We start from the raw sequence: 22,905 nt of genomic DNA, 5'->3' as shown, positions 1-22,905 counted from the left end.
TTCATTCCACTATTCATAACATATTCATACATTCAAGAGAAATTATCATTTCCTCCAGGAATTAATCAAAAGGAGGAAGAACTGGTCGACTCTCGATGGATGATCAAAGACGGTGTTTGTCTACCTCCCTACATTGCGGGTGAGCTCAGGGCGAGGCGATGTGGGCAAGGTCTCAGACAAGAGCGGAACACTCGGCTCTCTTACTCCACGGCTCTGGTCAAACCAACTGCATGATTGAAAAACACAGCTCCCAGACAAATGATCGTGGTCCAAACAACTGTTGTGGCACATCATCTGTTATCTGTTTCACACTATCCCTCGCTTCTTCTGCCATTCACAAATGCACTGTGTGACAGGACAGATTGTGAAAATACATAGTGGCTACACGAGCAACTCTGTCCACGGAGAGATGCTTATCTTTTTACCTTTCCTGCACTTCAGATGCATACGTGAGGCGGAGCAGCCATTTTGAGACCTCTGCTAAGTTTCGTGGGGTTGAAAAGCTGCTGCATAGAAAAAAATACCTCCCGTGCTCTCACAGAAAACAAGCAACAACAACAACATACATAAAAACATTGTCTTCCCCCACATCATCACTTCCAACCTCAGGGGAAGAAATGGCACAGTTAGACTCATAAACAGGTGTCCACCGGCCCCCAGTTCGCAGCGCCTTAATAGCTGTTTGATGTTTTTGATGTCTAGTCAGCTCAATCGTACCTTGCTGCTTGATAATGAGGGCCAATAATGATTCCTGAGCTTGAGGGGTTAATGGTATGTAACCGGCAGAGCTGCTAATTACACGTTACAAACTATTTATCAGAATCTCCATCTGCGCATTGTGCACGCTAAATTACTCCACGGATTATCATTGTAAAAGCAAGTTTCAGTAATTAGGGACCCATACTGCTGTTTTCTTTTTCTGTGAGCACCAGACGACATCAAGAGGAGAGGAGAAAAATAGAAAGACGGGTTAATTTAGGCCTGATCCTCAGACTGATGCAGGCCGGATGCGGAGAGGAATCATCCTCTCCTGAAGAAGAATAGAGAGGTTACAAACGAACAAGGAATCTGTCACTGTACTTCTTTTTTTTTTTCGCCCCACAAAGGTTTATCCTGAGGGGAGTTTACACTCTAAAGTGAGAGGGAGGTGTAAATTGCATTGGAGAAGCCCACATAGTCTTTGTGAGACTTGGTGAAGAATGCTTTCGGTGTGTTCAGATGGCAGCGAGAGCATGTGTGAAAGCTGTGTGAACAGCGTGGTCCACTGGACCCATCTCTCCAGCGATCAGTTATTTGAGAAATAACTGTCATGTCCCCCAGCCCCAAAGGTGTGCCTGAGACCACGGAGACACGTACGATCTCTTCTTCTTCGCTGTAAATTTTTATTAAAATTACCTTCATTATAAGACAGTGTTCATTATAAAACCAAAAACGCCGGTCTCCCAGGGCCCTGTGGATTAATAAGGACAGCGGTGTATTTTAAGCCGTAAACTCAGCTCCTCACTGTCCTTAATCTCCTTCCTACTTCACAAGGCCAAATTAACACCTCTCCTCAGCTCTGACGGGACCTCATTAGCAAACTTCCAGGGAAAGAAAGAGGAGAGCAGAACGAAAAAGAGGAGAAGAAGGAGGGAAGCGACCAATGACAGCCACCAGCTCTGGGATTAACCCTTTCTCCTCCTCCAGCGCCACAGAAAAACTAGGTCGGCAACGTGTTTCTAATCAGTCGCCTGGTTAGCGATAATTAGAAGGCGAGATTGGACGGGAGAAGAGAGAGAAAGTGGGTGGGGAACATTGAAATGAAAAAGAAAAGAAAGAGAACCTGTCATGTCGCAAACACTTCAAAGGAGCCGGCTTCTCCTTTAGAAGTGGCATGATGAGGGTCCAAATGCCACGAGGCGCTCCTGTGGGCCTCCAAACTTGGAGAGGGGGTGGTGGAGGGAGGAACCCAGTTATTTCTCACATGTATGCATCACACACACACACACACACACACACACACACACACACACACACACACACACACACACACACACACACACACACACACGCACACACACCAGGACGTTTCTATAACTCACCACCTGTACAGTGCAGCTGCAGGGGAGCTTTAGTCTATCCCAAACCACACAGACAAACAAGCACATCCTACTCCACCTTCTCCACACACTCTCCCCCTGCAGCAGCAGGTCGAGGTCCCACAGCTTACACTGAGGTCGTGCAGACTACCGCTGGGTAAAGTTCACAAGCCTCCGCAAGCTGTTTGACATTACCAATAAGGTCAGAGTGTATCAGAAAACACCAGAGGATTATATTATTATGGTGTGTTGAGTTGTTCGCTGCACCTCGCCATCGAAAAATGGCTGGGGCCTTTTTCCTCTGCTAGCTGGCTTACTTATCAATGTGCATCACATAAGCCTGTGGAAGTTACACAAGAGAGACCGAGAAGTACCCAGAGAGGCCTGCAGCTAACAAGACAAAAAAATCATCGCTCATTATCAGCCATCTATTTTATCTACTCGGAAACATCTCTAGACTCCCAGTTGTCAGACATCAATGGTGCATAAATTAATCCTATGGGGGCCTGTTTGCACAATACAGATATGGAAGGGTGCCTCTGATATTTGTGCGACTTTACAGTCAGAGTAATTGAATTAGCACACAAATCAACCACAGAGTATTGCAGAGGGTAGCGCTGAATGTGATAGCTCCTGCCAGGGAGCACAGTTGCTTCGGCATAGTCAATTATAAAGCATTAAAAAGAAGCTGCCAATAATCACTTCCAAGAGAACTGAACAATCCATGCTGAGTGTTCTCATGTTTACCGATGATGGGGCTTTCAGGTTAGCGCTGAGCGGGAGTTTAGAAGGGAGAGTGAGACTGGAAACATATTTGCGGTATCATTTCCATAAGCCTCTGCTTTGCGGACCATAACGCAGCTCACAAATGTGATTTATGACCTTGGTTTAATGGCTGGAGCAGAGTCTTGGTAGGTATCAGATGACTTTTTCAATATGGCGACGTCAGAGGGGGCACGGTGAATGCACCATCACAACAGGAAATGAGGGCTTGTCTCAGCCAAGAAAATATGAGAAGCCAGATATCTGATCATCTAATGGCAGATAGATGCTACTTCACTTTGACAGAAAAGGCATCAGTCAATAAGCGCCAGATGAGCAGCAACATGAAAACTATGCCAGGGATTCCATGCAGCGGCCATCAGATCATTCACTCCAGGAGTACAGTTACCTGGACTGGTCAATGCACACAGAATATCCTGCAGGAACGTTGCTTGTCCCAGTAAATTATAATTTGCTAATCACTACAACAAATGCTTCAAGGGCGTAGCAATTCCCAGATTTTTTATGTTTTATTCTGCTGGCTCTGTAAATGTTTAATAATCCTGTAAAATGCAAAGAAGTGTGACTCACCTGAGCCTGGAAACTCTTGAGCACAGGTGCCACCATCTCCCGCACTTCCTATGCAGAGACAAAAAAAGCAAACTCTGCCTCAGCATTTTTCATTTTGCAGATGTTCCACCTGTTTAAAGAATCACATTGCCCCCAGTGAGGCACAACCAGCACCACTAGGAAGAGGACTGAGGATTTTTTAATGTTAATGTATTCTCTCCATAGCTCGTTGCATGTGTGTGTGTGTGTGAGATCGGGGTATGTTGTTATGGGGTGTGGGTATTAGTAGTTAAACCTAAAGGGTTTGAGTGGGCATGTTTGAAAAGCGGGGCTTTCCAGTAGCTTGCGTTAGAGCGCAGAGATTCAGACTTGTGCGAGCTCCCACAGCCTCAGGTAAGGGGATTGTGCTGCCAGTGGTGACAGCCTGATCCTGTCTTAAACGCCTGTATTATACTGACAAGATTACAGCACTACACTGCATATAAGCAGGCTGAGATAGGCAGGCCACATAGCCACAGCAAATAGCCTCGGGGCTCATTTATAAAATATAAAAAATATTCTCTTTGACTTCAGCTTAGATGTCAATGGACGATCATTTCAAAGAAGATGATAGAAAAGGACAAAATCATATCGCTATCGTTCTCAGAGTTTGCTTTTCATGTATTCAGTTCAATACCTTAATTGCCATTTTGCCTTACAAAAAATAGGTGGAACAAGGTCTCGGCACATTCTAAACATGAAGAGGTATAATGCATGGACGACAAACATGAAGTTAAATTCTCTTAAACAGGTTTTGTACATTAAATTAACTGACACATTAAAAACAGCAAAGTAATTTTCCAGTTGCAACACACTTATTTTGCTTGTCTTTTTTTCATCTAACATTTATGTTTGATAAAACTATTGAATGTATTTGCAGCTCCCGTATCTTGCTGACCTGTCGAGGAGTGCATAGATTCGGTAGTGAGAAGTTTAGGATAGGTTCACAAATCTGTTTTAAAACTTCCACTGGAATCAATCAGTCAGAAAGGTTTTTAAAATATTTATGAAATGTAGCTTGCAGATTTAGTCACATGATAAACCTGTGGATCCAAATTTGCATGTGTCACAGATCGCACTGAAAAGAGATATGTTGAGAGTCACCGAGCCCTGCCCAAAAAGTTCAAACCACATCAATCCATATCGCCCTTTATGGCGATAATTGTCATATGAAATAATCTATGAAGCCAAAACTAACTGTGAATAAATCGGCACACCATAAATGGTGCTTATTTTGTCTTTAAAACTTTTGTCAGCGCAAAACCATAATCGGAGCATTTCAGGCCCAAAGCCATACTCACGAGCGTGCATTTCTGCCCCGCGTGCACAACTGTGGTCCCGATAGCACAAGCGCAAACTCATCACTGCTCGACAGACGCTCACCCGCTCACTTGCCAATTGGCTCCTCTCAAGTGCTCAGTAAATATATACTAATGCACATTTTACAGAAAGAAAGAAATATTTCCCTGTACAAAGGTGCATGCGGGGGCTTGAGCACCGGTAGTGAGGCAGTACCTGCCGAGGTGAAGAAGAGGAAAACGACACATGGAGCTGTAAGCCAGTGTGTGTGTGTGTGTGTGTGTGTGTGTGTGTGTGTGTGTGTGTGTGTGTCTGTGTCTGTGTGTGTGTGTATGAGGAAGGGTGGTGTTTAGACTCACCTCAGGGACATTTCTCTTGAACTCCCTGCTCAGCTCTACCAGGTGCTTGTGGGAATGTTCGCTCTCCTCTTGTCGACCCGCCAGCTCAGATGCTACAGAGTTTAGCTCCCTCTGTGAACGCACAAAAGGAGAGAGAAGCGGCGTGAGAGGAAGCGGCTGGAGGGAGACGGCACTTCGGGGAGCCAGCCTGCCAACACTCATCCAGTAAAGCTTAGAGTGTACATAAATAAAAATACACTGCTGAATATTAACAATGTAATCCTTCATGATCTCACAGCAGTAATACTTACAGCTAGCCCTGGCCCATAAATAATTAAGCCAAAATAAATCCAATGCCTACAGTAGCAGAAGGCCTTTTAGATAATCAGTATTTGAAATAATCAATACGCTTGCAACGGCTATAGAGCGCCAGCGAGGGAGTGGGGCAAGAGGGAGGGAGTAGAGAGAGAGAGAGAGAGAGAGAGAGAGAGTGAGTGAGTGAGAGGAAGAGAGAGGTGGGGGTGGGGGTATTGGGTCACGTGGAGAGACCCAATAATCTGACAAACACCCTTACAAACAAATAAGAGCTTCCCCCTGAAATGAAGGGCTGTTTTTTAAGCCCGACCAAACACCTCGCCTGCTTTTGTAATTACCACAGGTCAGATCTATTTTCTGCTTCTTTTCAATCTCTCTTCCATCGTCTGCACCGATCGTTATATTGATCCCACACGGATTTTCAATACAGGACAGCAGCCTCCATAGCTTTAACCAAATTATCCGTTTGCTACAGGAACAGCTCACAATAGCTATTGCGTTTATGTATCAGCACATCGGCTGTTTACATGTGTGTGTTAGGCGTAATGAAAGCTCCGCCCCGGCAACATGTCTGATCCACTATTCAGAGCTGTCTGTGCGGCAGGCCCTTCATCAGAACCTTGCATTCATGCTGGACTCAGCTGCACCACATGCCATTGCAAATCCAATATTATCGATCCGTCATCCAATTCCCGGCTCTTTCAGCAAACAGGAAAGAAGGGGAAAAAAAGGAAAAGAGATTCAAACTCTCCTACCCTGTACTGAGCAACGCTGTAACAGACTACCGCACATTCACCTCATCTTCATTTTGACTGAAACTCTCAGTAATTGATGAGGATCTCCTCTTGTAACTGCTGGGTTACATTATAAAAGTGGAGAAGGGGATTCAATTACCACTGCGAATTTATATATGACGCCGGGAAATTAAATTGACTGTGTTTTAATTAATCTGCAGTCTTACTTAAAGGCAATTTAATAAATCATCACACAAAGAAGGAAATGGAAAGGGTGAAACTTCAACCGAGGTGGCCTCGTGAGATGCTGGCAGCCTGTCGGTCAGAAGCACGATGTTAATTGAAGGGCTGCTGGTTCAAGTCCCTGGACTGACGAGTCAGAAAGTGGCTTAAGTACGACTGAGTGTACAGTTTGACGTGAGAGCCATGCAGTAGCTATAAGCTGACATGCTGCATTAAAACATTACAACTTGCAAATGGGTTTCCGATTTGATGCTACAGGTTCATAAACACTGTGCTGACTGAAAGACATGTGGCTGTTTCATTGTGAGAGATGCTTTGTTGGCCATGTCATTTATTTCAACCAGCAAAGAAAGATTCCAAAAAGCATAAACACACATTGCCTAAAATTCTCAAAACAACAGTCATATCGGACTGGATGTAAATGAAAATGCATTAAATTGAATTCGCTTTTTTACTTTCATATACTCATATAGGATTTCTACGAACATATTGACATGAAAATAAAAAGGTATTTCAATTTCAAGTCAAACCCCACTGTACTGTGGACAATTTTTACAGTTGTCATTCAAATTTGAAAATCTAAAACAATGTAAGCTGATTTGGTTTGTATGGTAGCAACATTCAAGTCATATTTAAATTTAAAATGCAATTGCCAGTTTAAAAATAAAACCATATTTGACAATTCCTAGCCTGCTCTACAATATTCAAATGCAATAAGTGAACCAGCACCACCTGTATGTTGAATTTGCTCTTACATGTCACCAAGCTCTTTTGGTGTCAAAAGAAAATGTGGTGATGAGGGACAAATGGACAGAGTCAGTAGCAGGAACACATTGTTGGTAGGATAAATTAACTGTTGATATTAGCATATTGATGAGATTTGTAAAAAGATATATAGAGTATTGTCAACCTGTCCTTAAACTGACCAAATCACATTGATCATGACCACATGTTGAAGACACTGAACCCCATACTGTGCCCATTAGTCTTACATTACTATTGCGCCAGTGACTCACATGATACCCTGCTGTGATCGCTATATGAGTGAGAATAGGTGAATCAGAGGGAAATTGCTTTGGATGAAAGTGCAAAAAAATAAAGAATTGCCATTAACCACTGCAGTATGTTTTTGCTAAGGATTGTTTCTCCAGGATTAAACGGTCATATACCCTATTTGTAACAAAGAAAGTAATACATTTAAACACCTGGTTACCACCACTGCTCCTCTCATTCAAAAATCTCAAGTTCAACAGTAAGAAAGTATCCAAATATTTCAGATACAATTGGTTTGTGAAAAATGTGTCATTCCTGATAAATCGTACTGTCACTGAAAAAGGCCACGGCAGTACAGGATAAGACGACAGGACTTAATAAATTCCTGTTAGGCCTTACAGTCCGTCTGGGATGAGCCTTCCTGGAGATTAGAGAGAGGGCTTTCAGAAGCCGGCCAACCTCCACTAGATTCAAATGACCCCAGACCGGCTAATCTTGCCAAGAGAAAATTCCTCCAGAAGTGACTGAGTGGATTTTATAAGTACTTAAGATATAACAGTGTGGTGATTCTAAGTTCACCAGTGCTTCAGCGGCCTCAACGTAGAGCAGGGTTTGCTTCTTATTGCAGCTCAGCTGATGAGAATGGTGACTACTCACGCTATGAGAGCCAAACAGTGCAATCATAATGGCATGGTTATTTTGAAAGCACCCCCACAGTTTCTAGACCATTATGAGGAAGGGAAGCCTGGGCAACAGCCCATCAAATGAAAACTACTGTCTGTCTTCTGCAAGGAAGCGAAGCAGAACAGAATGTTTGCTACTTTGGTTGTCTTGCTCAGATTGATGATGGGAGGAACTCCACAACGTAGTGTTTCGCAATGTTATCTCCGGAGAGAAAAGATACGGAAGATTTTTCCTCTGCCTCCTAATCTGATGGGATCCATTTCAACCTATAACCAGAGCACCCACAAGATCCCTGATAAAATTCACTTTCCAATACGTTGATCTTCATCCTTCAGGAAATCTTTTTCGTGAACACGTTGCTTCCGATGTCTTGAACACTTAAAGAGGGGGAAAGGAAAGTTCGACACGCTGTTCTAAAAGGAGCTTCACGGTAATAATTTGACAGGTTTTAAAAAGGACGATTGGGACCAAATTTTCAGTGTGTGGCAGTCGGGTCAATACCGGGCTCCTGTCATTAAGTCTCTGCCAGTCAAACATCCAGCCATAATTGATGAGTTTCCCCTGGGGAGGCTGAAGCTGTCATCGGGGCTGGAACGGCAGGACGGAGGGATTTTATACATGGAACCGGTCCCGACGTGATCTAGTCAATCTGCAAGGAAAGCAATCTTGGGGACTTCTGACTCAAAAACAAAGACTGAGAAACAAGAAGCTTATTGGTTTTAACAGGATAGACCTACAGCCTATTGGCAGCCAGTAAATCGACTTAAGCACAATGAACTGCTGAACACCGGGAAAAAAAACGTGACTCCTGTCCTTTGGCTTACAATTGTAGGCTCTTCGCTTCTGCCACAGAGGGACTGAAGATGAACCTGATCAGTGGAGCCAGCACATGATCCGACCTGCAGTAATTTATATCATTGATATCATCAAGAGGTCTCAGGTTTATGCAAGTGTGTTGCTGCAAAAGTTCAGGGTGTGGTACCTTCAGAATGTGATGGGTGAGGGATAAGGAGGATATGAAAAACAGAGGCCAGGAGGGGAGAGAATCTACAAAAAAAAAAAAAAAGCACTGAGGGTTGTCTAGCATGCTGCATTTAATTTAAATGATGGGTGCGATATGTCTATTTCAGGTAAGGGCAGCAAACACAGGGTTTGAAGTCTAATAATCAAATCCAGCAGAAGATTTGCAGAGAAAAAATGGCTCTTGACAAATATGGGAGCAGAAAGATGTGCTCTAACAATCTGTGCAAGTGTGAATGTTGCAGGTAAAATGCATTGTGCTGGAGTAGATTTGACATTGATTCATTAAACCTAGCTCGTCTTGATTACATCTGTAGTGGTAAGCTATTTTCTAGCCTTTCACAAAGACAACCCATGGTGGAAAATGTTGACAACTGGGAAAAAAACTAGCAAGGTACTGCAATGAGGTTGACTGAGTCAAAATCACTATTGTGTGTGTAGTGGGCTTGGACGGCACAAATTAAAGAGGAAAAAATGGGGAGGAGGAGGAGAGAGGGAAAAATGCAGATGGGGTATTATTTTTCTTTTTGTATCCCATCTAATTGCAATCATAGGCAGATGTCTGAAAGTGTGACAGCATCAGCAGAATTGCTGCTGAGAGCACAGAATCTTTGTCTAAAAATAATCAGACATTCTGTGTGCTGCTGTTTGTTATAATGGTAATCGATGCTGGAGGCTTTGAATTCCATCAATTTATAGATCCACTCTGTTCTGCCTGGTGACTGTACTGCCTCACAACCCCCACCCGGATTCGCACACCGACGCAGAAAAAAAACACACACACTTGCACGCAAGGTCTCGCACAAAAGAGCGGCCAGGCACACGCGCTCACACAGAAACATGTGCACTGACATCCATGCATAGGGGCTGCAGCAAGGCAGAGCAGGGACCGGCGTGTGATTAAGATAAGTGTAGTTTCCTTTCATACATTCCTTATCGCCTCCCATTCTCTGTGAGGCACAAGATTGTCCATAGCTAACTCAGATTAGCCCCCACATCTCAGACGCCACATTTGAGAGTAGGGGGGGACTGATCAATAAATCAAATCACCACAATCAATGGCCCCAATCACTGCAGTCTAGTCTGGCCTCAACATTATTACTGGATCCCCCCCTCCCCTCGGCCACTGGGGCAGGATGGAGCTGTTTGGTGGGGGGGATGATGGAGTGGTGTGTGGAAGAGCCCACACTGGCGTCTGTCCATATGAGAGATCCAAAACTAAATGTTATCTAGCCTGCTTTGGGCTGAGCATCAGTTAAGGGCCAAACACGCAGGCAAAGAAAGTGTGTGTGTGCATGTGTGTGCATGTGTGTGAGTTTGTGTGTGCGTGCATGTGTGAGTGCGTGCTGGACTGTCCACAAAGAGGGAGTCGGGCGGGAGGTGCTTCTGACCTCCACGACCTGGCACTTGGAACGTGTGCTGAGCACACTGCCTCTGACGGGGAGGAGGGTGAGCGGCTGCTATCACCTGGCATCTCCCTCCATCTGTTTACTGCCGACTAATGCTCCTTCACTTTTACTCTCCATCAGCTCAGCAAGAGCAGTTCAAACCACCAACGCACTGCTATTAGACCACACCACACCTGGGTCAAAACACTATTTGCATATAGGAGTTTGTTTTAACCCGCTGCAAGTGCCAGATGGGTGGAGTTAATGTCAGGGTAACAGTTCAGATTAGGTTAGGTGTTTGCCAAAACCAAAATATGGTTATAGATGTGCAAATGTTTAAATAACTGCAAACTGCCGTTTTCTTTATTAGCATTATTTTCTTCATATTATGAAAATTCCACTGTTTTATTGTTTTTATGGTTACGATATTTGCCAAAGCACTCAACTTTTTTTCAAACCTTGGATACTTGAATAGCTAGCTAGCAGCATGAAGCAAATGAGGCACTCAAGATGCGCTGTGGTCAGCGGCACAGATCTGTGCGTAACGTACCAGCCTTAGAAGACACAAGAGCGAAATGGATTGAATTCATATTATTAGGCAATGTCCCGGAAAGAATTGACAAGTCTTTTGCCGGTAGGCCCAGGGTTCCTCCTGGGGCTACGCCTGTCTGAGGGTCGCTTTTCAATCACTTGGAGACCCCCCTGTCTCCGCGGCTGGGGCTGTCGCAGACGAGGCTTCGGCCCGCCTGACTCTGGTTCAAAACGATATGGTTCGTTTTGATACTGGAGATATTCGTCTCCAGAAGCCATATTTCTACAAAGGTAAGGGATAGCCAATAATCTGGGCGCTCGTATGTCGTGGAGGAGGGAGGAGGGGTGAGGGGGAGAGGGGGGAGGAGGGTTGAGGGGAGAGGGGGGAGCTGGCTCATTAGCTTTTAAAGGAACAGGCACTCAATACAGGTCAATCTGAGGAGGGCTATTTTAGACAGGGTAAAAAGGTGCTGTTTTAAATGATCCTTGTGGTATTTTGACCAAAATATGTTACAGACATTTCATTAAGACCCCGAGGAGCCATATCAACTGTGGTAAAATGGGCATAATATGTTCCCTTTAAGCATTTTGCCTTTTTTGCAGGTCAACAATTTAAAGAGACGCTGAAAACAATTGCAGACAGATTCAAAGATTTGTATTTTCATTATACTCAGGTACAATTCAATTGAAAAAGAAGGGGGTGGGGCAAGTAGAGTCCCAAACCATGAACATTGCAGATATATGGCATGAAGGTGGGTGTCTATGTGAGTTTTGTCCTGGTACTCCGGCTTCCTCCCAGAGTCCAGACAAATGCAGATTGGGGTACTATTAATTTTACATGACATTACATGTCATTTAGCTGACACTTTTGTCCAAAGCGACTTACATTTTTAGAACACTCAGCAATTATGAGGGGCCATTTTAGGGGTTCAGTATCTTGCCAAGAACACTCAGGCATGCAGATGGGAAAGAGTGGGATTCAAACCGGCACCCTTCTTGTTCCAGAACACCCGCTCTATCCCCTAGGCCACGCTCTCCCAATTTGAGATTGCGAATGGTCCATAGGTGCAAAGATTGTGCAAGTGTGAATGGTTGTTTGTCTCTGTATGTTGGCTCTGGGATAGGCTGGCAAAATGTCCAGGGTGTACCCCGCCTCCAACCCAATGTCAGCTGGGATTGGCTCCAGTTCCTCCCACCACCCTCAAAAGGATAGGCAGTATAGATAATGGATGGATGGCATGAGCCTTGACCGTTATACAACAGATCGCCCTCTTTGTAGGGCTCTTAAAAAGGATCGGTCTCCAACCTTTTTGACTTGGTCGCCTAGCAGCATCTCTGCAGCTTACAAACATACACTGACTGATAAGCTAATGCTTACGGCTAAGCTAATTATCTCGTGGCAGTTCGGTCATATATAACAGATATGAGTAGATTTGTTTTTCTCATGTGCCTGGAAGAAAGCAATGGAGTGTGTTTCTGTAAATGTCAAACTATTAAGCAACATCCATTTGCATCCCACTGTCGGTGGGTGGCATGTGTCTACTGCTTGTAATCAATTCAACTGAAGAGTTGTTATTTTATTAATGTTTAGGGGCTCAAAGAGGTAAAATGATCTCATAATTCTTAACACAAAAAGCAACAATTAACAGTAGAACATTATCTTGAAAAGCGAAAGGATTTTTATGCAGCAGCATTACTGACGGCACTGAGCAGAAATATGTAGGTAGTGTATAGATTGTGAGGACTTACCGACGAGGAAAATCACATTTCATTTTGACACCTCTCTAAACTCTGGACTGGTAAGTCTGATAAATCATCCAAAATAATTAATCCCCAGTCAGTCAAGCTGTCTTCAAACAGCATGCTAAATCTTAAAAAAGGAAGGAGAAGCGTGTGAGCATTACAACCATCAGCAAAAGGTGTGACTGGTGTTGTCAGCCATTATTCGTCATACCCTGCTTCATTTAGAGAGTTTTTGGCGCCTGATGCACCAGAGCACAGCCTACTTGTCAACACTTCTCTCACTGTAATTCCAACATTCACACTTGGACACACAGGCACACACACATTTCCTATTCCTCACTGATACATTGATAGCACATCTTAGTATGATCACAGAGGCTCTAATTCTATTTATTGTGAAGTCTTATTCAAAATAGTATCAAGAAGTATCATTTCAACATCTTATTACAGCCCTTTCACACAATCCTGTTCCCACTCCGAATCCAATGAATAACTTTAAATGTCCTCCAATTAGAAGCTTCAAATTGCAATCCATGACTGAATGCTCCAAACGAAGGCCAATTACAACACCTTATTTATCATCATTAAGGCCAACCATTGTTCTGCTCCTTTCAAAACTCTGTGGTTACAATCAGGGTGTCTATTGTCATTGTGTGGTACATGCAGGGTGACTAATTACATAGTCCTATGATTCATTAGCAGACTAGTGGGTCGAAACCTGAGAGAAGCCATGATAACTTCAGTCGGCCAAATGATCAACTCAAGTGGGGATGTGAACATTGAGAAGCAACAGGGAGTACTCCCAGTCGCTAAGAGCTCAGCAACTGCCGGTGTTTCAACGTTTTTCGAAGGGGATGCGTAACAAATTAGCAGAGCAGTGACAGTGTGGAGCTTGAACAATAAAATTTGGGACAAGTTCTTCAAAGTGGGGAAAGCAGACTGCACTGTGGGGGACTCATTTCTGTGGAGCTTCAACCATTGAGGTCAGTTAGTGGGAGTTGGAGGAAGGCTACACAGATGCAGCCATCACCGCGATGGCCCACTTTCACCTGAAACGACGAACTGCAGCGGAGCAGCACTGCTAACCTGCGATTGTTTATTCTCTCTTAAGAAATGTCAATCTGTTCACTCTCAGGTGTGCTGCTCTTCCTCTTGTTTTTGTTGTTTTCTCCCCCCTACTCTCTCCGTTTTCCCATGTCGATTGCAGCAAGATCAAAGCGACGCTGCTGGAAGAATCTGAATATTTCAGGTGTGGAGAGAAGCCTGTGTTTCACACCACCTGTGTAGCACTGAGAGACAGGTCCCTCCTCTCGCTCAGACTCAGTTAGCGGGGCCCCTGGGGCCAGGCGACATGAACCAGGGCCACCTGTCTGGGAGAGAATGAACACTCCTTTACCCTCCTTCTCTCCATTGCACTTTCATTTTACAACATTTGAACCAAAAATAAATGGATCTAAATAGAGCGGTGTGAGTGGGAATAAAACCGGCGCTGACAACAAGCAGCCGAGAGCTTTGAGCGCCGCACAAAGGCTTGAAGATCTGGTAGACGAGTTCCGCTGCCGCAGAATGGGAGTAACCACTTGAAAGGGCAGTTTATACATGAATCGTTTCTTTTCACGTCCTGTTCTGCAGAAGAAGGTAGAACTTATATATTAAATGATGAGCCCGGTCAAGAGAACCAGCAGGATTAGTTGCTGCCATAACATAGAACATAGTGTGGAGCAGGTCTGCAAGATAATTCTCATCACCTCATCAGGGCCGCCATTTCTGACCCAAAGCAAATAAAGAGTGTCCCTGATGTCCGCGCCAGCCTCACCAGTTTGATGTAGCTGCTCTCCTTGGAGGGCTGTGTGCCTTGACAAGTGTGCATGTGTAAGCACTTGTGCAAGCCTGTGTGTACGTGTATGTGTGTGTGAACATGTGGTCAGGGGGGCGTGGAGCAGGTTCCACACTACCAGTTCCCAGGCATGTCTCTCAAAAGGGCCGTAAAGTCTTTACAGCAAATTCCTTACATTCATCTGTGTCAGAGCGCTCGGCACACATTAGGCGTTTACACGGGAGGAAACACAATCTATTTGATGCTACACTGCCCACACGTCCAGAGCCCTCCTCCCCACACTGGAGATTCACAGTGTTTAACTTCCATTTCATATTCTGAACAGGCAGGCAGACAGGCAGGCGAGTGCAGGAGATGGACTCCATCTTGCTGTAAATCAGCGTTTAAACACCTAGATAAATGTAATCTGGAAAGAGTCAACAAGAGGCCCTCGCATTATGCTGCTCAAGATATTTGTTTTTATTTATGGAATGTGCAATTGATTTTTTGTTGTTCCCCCTAATGATGTACGCAAACGGTGAGTCGGAAAAAGTCACACTTCATTTTTTTCCCTGGCCGCTGCCGGTGCACATCTTTTAATATCAGTGGTGCTTATGAGAACAAGTGGAGGTTAATCTAAGGAGCGGGTCATAGCCAGCCGGCTCTTTGTAAATGTCAGCAGGGAGATCCAGGCCTTTCTTATTACCCTGCTAAACCAACAAGGCTGATGGCACCAAGACGGATGTGTGACATGGAGGTGTGTCTCCCCCCACCCCCACTTCTCACCACCGTCACGGACCAACCCCGGCACAGAAAACTTTATTAATCAATTGATTTATCGCCATAAATCAGGCCAGGCTTTGATTGTATCAGCAAATCATGCAATCAATCAATTAGCCGGGCCCTAGCGGCCCAATTTAGCAAAGAAAGATGAATGCTCCCCCACATCATCCATTTGGTTGTCCGTTTACCCATCAAACACTGCTGCTGTTGACTCCCAAGCCCAACATGCATCCTTTTATCGATTTCCTCAGATTAAACTCGCAAAGGAATCAGAGGACACTTTACTGACTTGGAATAATTCTGCCTTCTTCATTTGGAGTGGAATATGTTCTGTGCTCGTCTTTTATGGTGCTGCCTCATATCATCAAAACAACAAAGTGTAAACATCAAATTGCAGAACACAGAACTAGTAGGAGTGATCCAGTGAGTGAAGTGACAGCCACAGATGATTATAAAGTGAATGGAGCCGCTCTGAGAAAAACAGGCGGAATAGGACAAATCATGCATTATTATCAGTCAACCCTTACCAGGTTTATAAGGCAAGGAAAGGGGGCGCAATGGGAGGGGTGGGGATGGCTGAGCAAGGAAACAGCTGGATGAACAAACTGTTGAAAACATATGTATAATGACATATTTGTTTCATATTTTATACCAACTGTGAATTCCAATCCACATTGTGACACCAGCTGCCTCGGTCCAACGCTTCCCATCTGCAACTCGGTGTCAGGAAGTCTCCCAGGACGGGCTGGGAAACTTTGGGGACGACAAAAAAACGACAGGAGCAAGTAGAGCACGACAGAGTGGGCTGCCGGAGCCTTGCCGTGATTCTCCCCCAGCGGCGGGTTCGAATGTGGCAGACTGCGGAGCTGCCGTGGAGAGCAGAGAACACCGGAGGCTCCCCAGGGAGAATGTCTTTGGTGGGATTAGAGCCCCACCAGACGCGGTTCTGCTTCACACCCTCAGACCCCGCAGTGCTACAGCCAGGGGGGGCCACGGAGCTGTGGGGGCTTGAAAGTTCTGCCCAATCTCCCCGAGCCCTACCATGTAATTAGAGATAAAGACAGAGGGCTAGGCTACTCAACCTCAATTCTCCTGGCTTCACACAAGGCTGCCCACCCATAGACCCCAGAGGAACCAGCAACACTTCCACGACGCCACTGCCACACTAGCTACTTACGAACCCTATCCAAACTAACTGTTCCGTGGACTAAATTCATACGATGCTACAAGGTACGGTACATGATCATGATTGATTGTCGTTCAAATGTGCAGTGTCCTGAAGTCGTTACGCCATGATTCCCAATGGCAGTTTACTTTTTTGGACAGTATATTCCACATATTGTCTGTGTCGACGGGGCTTCATATTGTGAAGATTCTCAGGTAAACAATAAACGTGGTAAAAAAGTCATTTTTCTTCATATCTCCCTCCTCTAAAACACCACCCAAGCAATGGGGGGAAATTTAGAGGATAAGGCAGAGGAGAAACTCTCGACTATATTCAAGAAATACAAAATTATACTATGGAGGGATCCATTATTCATCTCAGATACATTTTTCATTTAAGAGTGGGCTGGATATGAGCAATGATGAATGCATCGCCCAGGATGCAATTTGTATGTAAAATAACAGAAGATTACAGAATATGTTTTAAGTGCAAATGCAGTTTGTTGCCATCTAAGTAGAAAATGCATTCCTACAAAAAGAATAAGACCTGAGCCCCCATGATGCTGCTCATAAAATCACTTAGCCCATAGCCAGGACCCTCGCCATTTCTTATAAAGGGTCAAAATGAGGGTCTCAATGATGAATGAGGAGACCAGGGTCGATTTTCATTCAAACAATATAAACTATCTCTTGGCAAGCCATTCGGAAGTGTTGGATAAGTAGTAAGCCAAATAACTATGGATAAGTCAACTCAGAATCCCGCTTCCTTTAGATCCTTCTTCAGTGAACACACATTGAGCATTTGCAGACACACTGTTAGATACATGTCTACGCACAAGTGCACACAAACACACTACAGTGTCTCGCTGCCTGCCAGGCATCCACGTGTTCCTCCCAGGACTCGCTCTCTCCTCATCAGCTTCACTCGGTGCACACCGTTTCAATTCAGTGCCTCTCAAAGACACACAAAGAGCCTTCCCCTCCATTCACAGCACAATTTTTTTTTTATACAGCCTCCTAACACAGGACCTGCCCACCACAGTGCATGTAATACAAGTCATTACTGGGCACGCAGGGTGCAGAGGGCTGTGATGGGAGAGACAAGCACAGCAGGGGGAGAACAGCCCCCCCCCCCCCCCCCCCCCAACATCTCCATTTTTCAAACCCGCCTCAATAACTAAAGCAATCCGATTGATTTTCGGAGGTTCTCAGGAACAAGTGTTTGAAACGTGGTGGAATTGAGGGGGAAAAGGCCTGTTTACATTTCAGGGGAAAGTGTCACAGATCCTGCAGGCCCCAGGACATCATTAGTTACATGACTGATAGCATTCAGAGGTTATTCCACCGCTGAATTTCAACTTTCCCTCCTGCCGCCCCAGAACTCTGGTTGACCCACAACCAATTTGTGTCCAATCACAAATAGGCAGGGTGGGGGGCAGGGTAACTGGGTCAGCCCCATTGATCTCAGCCCTGCATTGCATGGCTCTGGGGTCAGGTTTTTGTGTACTGACAAGAGGGCACTAGGTTTAGTTGGGTCCACAAGGAGACAGAGAAGGGAAGCCACGTTTGGAAGGTAAAGAGAATATGGAGGATAGCAAATCGGCTAATCCGCCTCTGCACAGGCCCTTCGTGAACCTTCCTTAACCTCAGGGCAATCCCATGACCCGAGGCAAAGCATTACACACATTAAAAAGACATGAACTTCAGAGCACTGGAGTTTCAGGCGCAGAATCAATGGGGCCACAGGTGCAAACGTTTTTTCTCCATAGCCAATGGAATACCCCCGCCCCCCCCTCGCAGGATTACAGTGGAACCTGTTTTTGCACCGTGTTCATGTTAATGTCAGCAATAATAAAGACCTGCAGCACAAGAAACAATAAAAATGAGCACGAGCTGGAGACAGCTTTTAGAGGTGGGCTGGAAACAGCGCGGGGGAGTCGGGGGAGAGAGGGCAGGATGTGAGGAGTCTGTCAACTTCTCCCTGTCTGCTCCAGTGTTCGCTCGCTTCAGACTGAGGGGAGCAAATGGGCCTAATTCACACTGGCTGTGTGAGAGTGTCTCTGCTGTCTAGCAGCGTGAGTGGGAATTAGATCTATGGTTTGTAGCCTTCATCCCTTCCCAGACAGACTTGTTCCGGCTCAGAGGCGCTGCCTAATCCGCACCTCTCTCCCGCTTGCACTCCCGGAAAATGACTTCACACAGCTGCCTCAAACGCCCAACGCAGCAATTCTCGTCCGACTGAACTCCCCCCTACTCAAAAAAAAAGGGAGAAAAAAACTCAGCAGACCTCCCATAGCTCATTTAACATACCAATTCCTCCCCAAAACTCACCCCAACCCCCACCAGGGGATGAAAACAACAAGGAAAACAACTACAGCCCCACTTGATAATTGAAGGACTCTTTTCTCTTGAGAGCTGTCAAAATCGGCCGAACAGTGGGAGGAACTCAGAGAGCAGGAAGGTGCCCTGGCGGTGGAGAGGTGAGTGGTTGGTTTCTATTTGTGAGCAGCATTGTTACTCTCTGTGAAGCTGCACAGTAGTTCAGACACCTGAGAGTTTCCTCTGGCCCCTTTAGCTCTTCCATGATTCTCTTTCCCCCACGTCCGTCCGTCCGTCCAAAGGAATGAGATTTGACTTAAAATGATTGTCAATTCAGAGCGAGAACTCTGGGAATACAAAGCCAAGTGAGTTCTCACATTAAAACCCCAGATCTTGGCCAGGTGGTGGTCTATTCTAGTTGTTGTCAAGGACACAATCATTTTAGATAGACCAGGCTGCCTGAGTGGTGCTCCCAGGCACAGAGAACTGTCAGGGTCATGGAGGGTAACCCCAGATAATGGCAAGGCCACTCAGACGAACCCTCCAGCCTTCAGGACAGGAAATGGGGGAAAGATCCTTATTATAAGCCAAAGCCTACGTAATGGCTTTCATGTGTTCCATGAGGACTCCACCTAAAATACTCCACCACAAAGACTTGCACTTCTTCACCTGTTTTTTCTTCTTTCTTAGAGCTATGAAAAAAATTCTGCTGCTGTTAAAAAAAAAATCACGATCTCCATATTTCCAGGTCTTCAGGCGCCATTATGGATCTCTGGGGAAAGTTATATTAAGTGTATTTCATGAAGAAAAGTAAGTGAGAGACAAACATTTTCCTCTATATGCTCAAACTATAAGCCGTCAACTGATGCTGTAAGAAATGTGGTTTAGTTTTCAAGAGCTCCTTAGGCAGCGGTGAGAAACAAGTGATATTACAAGAAAAGGAGAATGATTAAAGCCTAATATGGCATAGTAGTGAGGGGAGAGAGAGGTGATTTATCCCTTCACGGCCTTTTGACACTAAATTAAACTGTTGAGTCCATTCCCCCGTGCCAGCTAGTTATCTTTCCAGGCTAATTTAACACTATAATTTACATTCCATATAAAATACATCCTGATGTGCTGCTGTCAAGGCTGTACATCATTTGCAGAGAGTGCTCCAGTTTCGGTGAAAAGGACAGAATTAGATCATATTCATGATGCAATTAAACACTTCAGTGGGAATCGATGTAAAACCGATGAGCCCTGAAAACAATGCATATGGCTGAGAACATTAGAACACATTACCTACCCTTGGATCCCTCGCTCCACAGACGCAATTTAAAATCCTCCACCACTCCACTCTTCATCTCTCCAGATTCATAACGCACAGCGATAATAAATGAATTTTTCACAAAATTATTCAACTACTAAATTGCCCATGGTAACTGAGTATCAGATGAAAGTGATGTGAATTATTAAGTAGGGAAACTGTTTGTTCTCACCATGGGTGTAATAATTGGCCAAATGAAGAAGAGTTACAGGTAACAGTAAAGGGAGATCTCATAATAAACATCGGCGTTGATGTAAAAATGGGAAAACTCAGTCTGCCGCCGGGGCCTCCAGCTGGGTTGATGGTATCGACCGATTTCCCTGAGGCGGCAGTGTGGGTTTTCTTATGGATACAGAGCTGAGAACATTACAAGGCCCTGCTGCACATGTAAAACTGGCAACAGGCCCTCTGGAGCTGGCAAACCACTGCAACAGCCAGCCAGTGTTACACCACCTCACCACATTTTACATAATCAGACAGACAGCGCAGCAGACCACACACTCACACCGCTCCCCTCCAGATCACATCAACTACCTGTCACACTCCTCTCCACAATCATCAGGCTCACTTTGATTGGCTTAGGACCGCCGATTCATGATACTGGAAATATTACAAAGCAGGCTACTTTTCCTTCATTCAAATTCAGTCTTATGCTCCACGCTAGACGTTTTCGTTTGAAAACGTATCATATCTGCTATGGATTGAGTTTAAGAACATTGTAGAAACCCTGCTGGCCCTGTTTTAGTTGAAAACTCGGGGGCTAAGCTTTCGTCTGGATGGGCAAACCGACAAATCGATAATGACGTAGACACAACTGCTTGCTCATTGGGTCTTTTCGGTCACAATGTAGCATTCGCGGATTCATCAGGCTCCTTTCACATAACCCTCTTCTGGAAGAAAACCACTTGCAATAGGACGCGGTCACACATAAATCATAAATATGCACATGTAAAGGAAATATCGTGGGTCAAAGTTCACCGAAGTTGAACTCCACACGAAGCCACGCTGCAATTTTCCTCGGCAAAGGAAGTGACTATTTGCCACTGAAACATTTGCATATGTGACCGCGCCCTTCACCTCAGCTCCCAGGGTAGAACGCAACAGAGTAATCAATTACAAGTGTTGTTGACCCTGTTGTCTTTGCTAACAGCTGTTGTTTAGTTCTGCTACGATACAGCTGTTTACATGTGTAGGACGTGAGGTATTATTCAAGCAATCTGCAATAATTTCCGATTCCATGGGCACATGTATGCCTTCCTGTTCATACCGGCAAATGTATGCTCAGTGTATGTGAGTGGTCACGTGACAGGCTTTTCAGGGGTATTTAATTAAAACTGATAAGGAGCTAAAACGCAGAGTGTTTTACACTGTGAAAATACAGTTTTCTAATAAAACCAAAAAAGGCTCCTTCCCAACACATTTTTACTGTCAACTCCCAAAGTTGCTGAAATAAGAAAGTAGAGAAATGTAATGAAATTCATACATACAGGGGGGCAGAGTTGCAGCAATTTGTAACCATTTCTGACAGGATGAGTTGGCCTCTCCAACTGAAACAGTAATTATGCTTAATGGTCCTTTAATCTGTCCATCAGACAGGAGGTGAGTAGCCGGGTCAGCCTAAAGTGCTCCAGGTGTCATGGAGTGTCAGGGTACAGTCAGAGGGGTGAAGTGCTCCATGAAGAGTGCCACGGCCGCTCGTTTCGGCACACAGCATTAACAGGCTGCAGGACCCAGGCCTCCCTCCAACACTCGCATTAGTCAACAACACATCATACACCTCACGGCCACCTCCTGCATGAAAACACTTACAACTGTACTACAGAGACACATGCTCCCAGGATGAAGTGAGCAAACAAGTGAGGAAGAGTGTGGACACTTGACGAGTCTGATCTAATTTGATGACGGCCCAGGACTTTGATGACTGATAAACTTCTGAACTGTTGTGTCCAGCTGGTGCCCTTGCTCGCTGCCATTATCATTAATCTGTAACTCCTGAAGGTGGTTTGTTCTTCCAGGTTTTCACAGAAACACAACTGAGGAAAGTGGAAAGTAGGAGCTCGGCTAATTCCAGTTCACATTACAAATCCCAGGTCATGTCCTGTACATACCTTGACAGTCACGCATGTCTGAGCGCCCCTACTCAGACAAAGCCTCGGTGGAGAGAGAGCATTCCGAGTAGAGAGATGGCACCGGGTCAATCCCAATAGTAATAGCAGAGACACAGGGCCCATACCAAAACAAGGGTGAATAAATAGTACCTTTGTACCCAGAGTCATTTGTACCCGGCTCAGGCTCTTGGCTATCTCAGAGCCTGGCAGATAGAGCTCCTAGTCCCAGCTATGCATCTGCACTTGCTGTATTTGTTATCTTGGACAAGCATTCTCCCTCACCGTTTCCCTGGCCAAATAGAGAGGGGGGAGAAAACGAATCACTCCGAGACCTACTCCTGTTGTTCCCTCAGCTGTCAACACTTCTCACAGACTTCACCCCCGCCTAGCCACATCGATACAGAGAAGTGACTGCCGTTTGCTTTATGATTGCCTTGTTTTATTCTCTCAGCCAGGCTTTTTCTCAGCCCTCACAGCTCTAATCAGGCCGCCTTGCCTGGACAACAGAGCCATTGTCTCTTTAAGTGAAAGAGGCAGTGGATCAGTGAATCCCTTTCCATTTTCCCGCTTTATTAGCCCAGCGGCACACTACTGTTTATACTAGTGGGTATTCTGTGTTTGCTGAGAACAATTACAGTATGACAAATGATCCGTCAATGCCATCTATCA

At 45.1% G+C, this 22,905-nt stretch overlaps 1 protein-coding gene across 1 annotated transcript in view; it reads right to left on the bottom strand.

Annotated features, from left to right (window-relative positions):
* Nucleotides 1–22,359, bottom strand: part of cux2b (cut-like homeobox 2b) — a 67,257-nt gene extending 44,898 nt beyond the window's left edge. Inside the window, exons 1-3 of the mRNA XM_062381146.1 lie at nt 22,237–22,359; nt 5,108–5,218; nt 3,432–3,479 (exon numbers count right to left, since the gene is read on the bottom strand). Of these exons, the coding sequence (XP_062237130.1) occupies nt 3,432–3,479; nt 5,108–5,218; nt 22,237–22,359 (282 nt within the window). The remainder of the gene's footprint in view (nt 1–3,431; nt 3,480–5,107; nt 5,219–22,236) is intronic.
* Nucleotides 22,360–22,905: the final 546 nt, after the last annotated feature.

This window comes from Platichthys flesus, chromosome 3, assembly GCF_949316205.1.
Source record: "Platichthys flesus chromosome 3, fPlaFle2.1, whole genome shotgun sequence".
NCBI lineage: Eukaryota > Metazoa > Chordata > Actinopteri > Pleuronectiformes > Pleuronectidae > Platichthys > Platichthys flesus.
Note: the sequence above shows the minus strand (reverse complement) of the source record. Positions and strands in the feature narration are given on the sequence as shown.